This window comes from Grus americana, chromosome 3, assembly GCF_028858705.1.
Source record: "Grus americana isolate bGruAme1 chromosome 3, bGruAme1.mat, whole genome shotgun sequence".
NCBI classification, from domain to species: Eukaryota; Metazoa; Chordata; class Aves; order Gruiformes; family Gruidae; genus Grus; species Grus americana.
The window spans coordinates 82,650,281-82,656,280 of NC_072854.1; the positions used below are offsets into that span (position 1 = coordinate 82,650,281).

At 47.3% G+C, this 6,000-nt stretch overlaps 1 protein-coding gene across 1 annotated transcript in view; it reads right to left on the minus strand.

Moving 5' to 3' along the window:
- TARBP1 (TAR (HIV-1) RNA binding protein 1) overlaps nucleotides 1–5,699 on the minus strand; it is a 37,895-nt gene extending 32,196 nt beyond the window's left edge. Inside the window, exons 1-5 of the mRNA XM_054820840.1 lie at nucleotides 4,814–5,699; nucleotides 4,638–4,735; nucleotides 3,686–3,755; nucleotides 2,655–2,803; nucleotides 1,630–1,682 (exon numbers count right to left, since the gene is read on the minus strand). Of these exons, the coding sequence (XP_054676815.1) occupies nucleotides 1,630–1,682; nucleotides 2,655–2,803; nucleotides 3,686–3,755; nucleotides 4,638–4,735; nucleotides 4,814–5,660 (1,217 nt within the window). The 5' untranslated portion in view covers nucleotides 5,661–5,699. The remainder of the gene's footprint in view (nucleotides 1–1,629; nucleotides 1,683–2,654; nucleotides 2,804–3,685; nucleotides 3,756–4,637; nucleotides 4,736–4,813) is intronic.
- Nucleotides 5,700–6,000: the final 301 nt, after the last annotated feature.

A 6,000-nucleotide genomic window follows, 5' to 3' on the forward strand; every position in this document is an offset into this window, starting at 1 on the left:
AGCAGCACCCAGCAAACACACAGAGGATAGGGTCGGTCACAACAGCATGACTCTCCCCAGCCACCTACAAGGACATGGTGGCAGCACACTCTGGCATTCAGGTGCAGCCTGAAGTCAAGTTCCTCAGGCCTGAGAGCATCTTACGTTGAGCCCACAGTAAGAAATGGCACTGTCAGGTCAACCCCGTGCCCGCACCCACAGAATGACACAGGCCTCCAGGAGCAGGTTGCCATGGCCCACGGGACAAGATCAGTAGTACGCAGCAAGGATGTGACCAGTCTGTTCTGGAGAACAGCGAAGACAAGTTACCCACACAAGTGTGCTGGGGAGCAAGGTTATAAAGTCAGTATAAACACAACTACTGACCAGCACAGAAAGCTTCAAGACTCAAGAAACACTCCAGAGATGGCCTGTGTCCTATTGGGAGTCTCGGGATCCTGATTAGCATCATACAGTCATGAGATTTTACAGTTTTTTCTCATACAGCCTGACACTAACCATAACAACTCTGTATATTCCTGGTGTACTCAAACATGCACCCTGCTCTACACATCCCAACACTTCCACCAGAAATATAGGAGCTAAGAGAGAAGATTATGAAGCATCGATCCAACACAGCTCTAACACACCAAAACACTTCAGCACTTGCTTCAACTGACTTCCCATCAGTGAATGCCCACGGAAAGCACACCCCAGCCAGCTAATCCAGATGAGAAACGTGTAACTGCTGTGAGACCCCAAAGAGGTCACGTTTGTCCTGTCGTGTTTAGATAAAACAAGCTATTTTGACTACACTTTATCCAGAATCACCCAATCCAAACTGATCACCAGTTTATTAAGTGACAGTCACATTTTTTTTCCCCAAAAAAAGTGCATAAATAGACAGTGTCAACTTTTCTAGCTGCCTAACAAGGTCACTCAGTCAAGGCTCCTCCAACATCACTCTGAACCGAGTTTCAGATCGCTACCTGAATCCCCCAAGCCCCTGCGTCTGGCATTAAGTCTAAGTGCATGAAGTGCATTGAGCATGCCATTCCCCATTCTCACTACTCTCCACACAACTAGCACAGAGGACTGAATGCCATCAGTGCACTACACTGTGTAGCAACTTGCAATGCCTCAAACTTTCATCTGTTTTTTTAAATGTATTTACACCAAGGGAGTCCACTGTCATCTGTTGACCTCAAATGGTCTCCTGTGAAGAAGTATTAATATCCCAAAAGATAAACTGTTGAAAAACAATTTATGTTTAGTCAGTTATTAATTGGCAACAATTAGAACAGCCACTTCTTTCTATATGGCAAGAAAATAACGAAGTATTTTCTTATCAAGTTACTCGTTTATCCTAACTCACTTGATTTCCAAATTAGTATTTCAACACCAGGTGTAAAACAGGATCTTGAGGCATCGCTATGTTGCTATTACTAGTATAAAATTGAACCTACTTCATTGTACTCACAGCCATGAAAAACTCTTTACCTGTCAGGGAGTTTAGCAACACCATTTGTTTAGTAATGTGTTTTCCTTTATCCAAGACCTTACCCACATACTTAAACCAGTATTATTAGAACATATTTCCAATAATTGATATATTTATAAAAAATAATTAAAAAAATATCAGTGGCTTACCTGCTATAAAGGGAACTTTCTGAGAGGGCATCCATTAACGGTCCAATAACAAACTGATAAAAGGAAATAAGGACAATAGCTAAATGTATACTTGCAAGGCACTGTTACATAGAGGCTAACCAGGCTTATTTCACCAGACTTTAAAAAGAGAGAGTCAGAAATTAGAGAACACTCTTGCTAGTAGTAACTAGTAGGAACAAAAACAGGAGGAAACTAAAGAGAAGGGGGAGCAGGAAAATAAACAAGCAAAGCAATTTTTTTTCACTAGGTACATTTTCAGTTAGTCATCAAGAGGCTGACTTAATTTGTATAAATCAGAAATGTTAACCTCTGAGGGCAATACTCCTCCTCTGAAGGAGAGAAGGAAGTAGTATAACATAGGGCATTCCTTACTAAGGTATAGGCTGGTTGGGAAGTCAACCTACAAACAATACTAATTAAAAAAAAATAAGAACTTTAAATTTACAATATTTCTTCTCATATATGGAATATTTTAAAGTCTGATTTTTAATGGGATACAGTATTATTATACTGATTATACTACAGAGATATTCCCCTCCTCACAGGGTTATCTAGCAATGGATCTTCAAAATCCATCCTTGAGTAGGAAACACTATGCACAGACTGTTGACCAGGTTTATCCAAGGATCTGTTCAATCAATTAATATTAATTAATAATTTTGGAAAAGTTCAGGGGGTTCTCAAAATCTGAAGCATCAATCAACCCTCTGAGAATTTCATTTCTGGTAACAAATTTCAATAAATTGGGAGCCAACTTTAATTAGAAAGCATTAGTTTGAAATATAGGAATGAACGACTGCACTCAAAAATGCATTCCCTCTAGCCAGACCATTTTTCAAGTAATTATATATTTGATGCCACTTACAAATATTGCTATCACTTGCACAGCTAAATAAGATGGTATTTTTACAGAACATGTCTAATTCCAACACTATTGGGGCAATTAGTCTTAAGATATGTTACATACATATGTTTGTTTTGGCAAGTAACAGTAACAACCTTACCTCCGAAAAAGTGAGTGAATTTGGAAGACGCTTTGTTTCATAAAGCTCCAGAAAATGAAGAATGCCTTCCTTCATCAGTGTTTTATTCTCACTCTCAAACATTCGTTTATAGATGCACATGTGCCATGATGGGTGAAACAACCAACAACCTATGACAAAAGCAAATTCTTCTAAACTGACACAGAAATGACAGTGACACATTAACATACTAACACACAACATACTGACATTCTGGACCACATCATAGTCCATTCACAGGACATTTCATAAAGATTATTATAGCTATTAGATTTATATTAGATTATTTAGATTTATCCTGCTAAATCTCCAATACAAAAAAAATAAAATTTATTACCATGGCTTTCAAAACTTACCCTCTAAATTTTGGTAGTTACAAATTAAAATGACCAACAAATGCAAAACCCATGTCCTTCTCCCTGCAAATCTCACCATTGTATTCACCTGCAACACTTTCACATTAACAGTCTTCCCACTTTACAAATCTCTGAACATTAACTTCTAACATCTTGCACTACCTAATTAGATGTGTTCCGTTTTGCCGTACAAAAGGTGACATTACATCCTTCACCATAGTGTCTCAACATTCATTTTATTTCTTCTCTCCCTACTTCCAATAAGGGAGTTGTGCAGGTAACTTGGTCATAAGAGTCACCTCAAGAATCTCTGGCTTTGTTTTATTTTCACATTAGCTTAAGTAAAGCAAAATATAGTGAAAAAGGAACATTTAGTTGGGTTTGCAAAAAAATATTTCATGTATGTAAGCACAGTAAGCAATACGCATATGCTAGGATTTCTTCATGTTGCATCTCGGAGCACAGCGGCACTGCTCGTGCATGTTTGCCAAGCAACCTATGCGTAACACAGACCCACAAAAACTGGAACAGGCACCCAGAAAACATCTAATCTGAGAAACAAAACATAACAAAAAGCTGCTACTAAAACAGTAGAGAAAGAAGTGTGACTTAACTGCCTAATATTTAGGATATGTTTCATAAAAATTTACATCTTACCTTTTTCCCCTGATATAGCATGCTCATACAAACTGTTTAGTTTTGGTAATACTGGCTTTATGACATGGATCTGAAATGCAAATCAGATGGAAGTAGTCAGTTTATATCTCAAAGCTAAGAACTGGCACTTAGTCATGGGCAAGAATTTACTATCAACAGCTTTAATATAGTAATTGACAATATAACTGCAGCTAAATAAACCCGCAATGCCTATGCAAGTGATCCCAGCACTTGGTATGTAACACTCAACCAGAGGTTAGCACAGAAGAAATACTGACAGTTCTGTTCTACTGTATCATAAGAATAATACTTCCTAATAACCAACCATTCTGTTCATCAAAAGTACAGAAAACAGAACAAATCTCTAAAATCAAACATTTCGGGAAATACTATTTCTCTCCGTTACAGGACAAATAAAACAAAATAACTACAAAGAGGTAGTCACACCACTAACGGTTACCACCACCACACCACACAACTAGGGAAGCCTCAAGCCAACAGGAATCTTTCTGCCAAGTGCACCGGATGCTCAGTCAAACTCAACGATTTTCACCCAGGGCCAGAAGTGCTTTACTGTACAGATATAGTCCCCTCTGCTGAAAAGAGGTTATTAAGTTGCAATAGTCTGATTTTCACTAAGAAACAGGTTACCCGTGGTCTTGCAATAAACTGCAATCCAGGGTCTTCCTTCTTGGTTCAACCCACCGCTTTAACCAGAATTATGCCAAAGATAGAGGAGCGTTCTTAATTTATTCCAAGTGAATTACACGTGCTGTGTTTCAAATATTTAAAATTCGAAATAAAAACATTCCTGTTAACGCTTACTGAGACGCCCTCGACCATGAAAACTGGAAATATTTTACCGAGTAGAAGTATTTACAGTACGCGTGCTTAGCATACCGCAAGGTATCACACCGACCTACGACGAGCGTAGGTGTCACGGTGCTCCTACCTGGTTTCCTTCCAAAGTTTCCATTATCAAAATGTAAGTCTCCCAAAACTGCACAAGTTTCTCATTCTTTTCCGCAGACCACCAGAACAGACTGGACTCTGACAAGAAAAGCACGAGTTTCGCCCGGTCCTTCAGCCCGGGCGGAGCCGCCCTCCCCGCCCGCCGCCGCGCCGTACCGTCTCCGCCGTCCGGGGGGCAGCGCAGCTCGGCGGGCTGGCCGCCGCTGAGATCCAGGGCTCGCTTCAGCAGGTAGCGGGCTCGCTTCCGGCACAGCCCGTCCCGCTCCGTCAGTCCCTCCTGCACCACCCGCCAGAACCGCGGGCACAGCCGCGCGTCCAGCCCCGGACCCGCCGGGCCCCGCGGCAGCAACGCGTCGGCCAGGGCGCTCAGCGCCAGCAGCGCCCGCCCGGCCCGCGGCGGCCCGCCGGCGCCCAGCAGCCCTTCCCAGACGCGCCGCAGGGCCGCCCCGTTGCCGCCCAGCGCCGGCAGCAGCCGCCCGGCCACCAGCGCGGCCGCCGCCTCACCCTCGCCCTCCTCCCGCACCAGCGCCAGCGCCGCCGCCACGCACCGCGCCACCAGCGCCGGCTCCTCCAGCCGCGGCGCCGCCGCCACCAGCTCCTCCACCGCCGCCTCCGCGCCCGCCCCGCCGCCCGCCGCCAGCTCCGCCAGCGCGTCGCGGGCCAGCCGCGCCGCCAGCGGCGCCCCGCACAGCTGCACGCAGTGCCGCAGCGCCCCCCGCGCCGCCCGCGCCAGCCGCAGCCGCTCCCCGCACACCTCCCCGGCTGCCGCCGCTCCCCCTTCCCCGCCGCGCAGCAGCGGCCGGCACCGCTCCAGCGCCACCTCCCAGGCGGCCTGCCGCAGCGCCTCGGCCTCGCCCGGCGGCAGGCCGCCCGCGGCCAGGCGCTGGAGCAGGAGGCGCAGCGCCTCCGCGCGCTCAGCAGAGAGCGGCGCGCAGACGGCCCGCAGCAGCGCGCAGGTGTCCCCGCAGCGGGCCAGCAGCGTGTCGGCCAGCACCACCTCCATCCTGCGGGGGGGAGAGGAGCAGCGCCGCGCCTGCGCAGGAACGGGGCGGGCGGGGCCCGGCCAACGGCGGCGCCTGGCCCCCTGCGCGGCGCTGAGGGGAGGCGGGAGGCGAGAGGCGGGGCGGCGCGGTGGGGCAGGCAGGGGCCCGCCGCCGGCGCGGGTGTGCGACGGCCCGAGGGATGGGCAGGTTCCGCGGGTCGGTCGTAGAAGAAGCCAAGCGAGTGTGATGGCTGTCAGGCTAGGGCTGGGGAGAAGGCGCCTGGCAAAGCTCTGGCCTCTGGGGTCGTGTGGTGCCGTGTACCCCCAGAGGCCTGCACACGCACGGGGGTGTGTGTCCGTA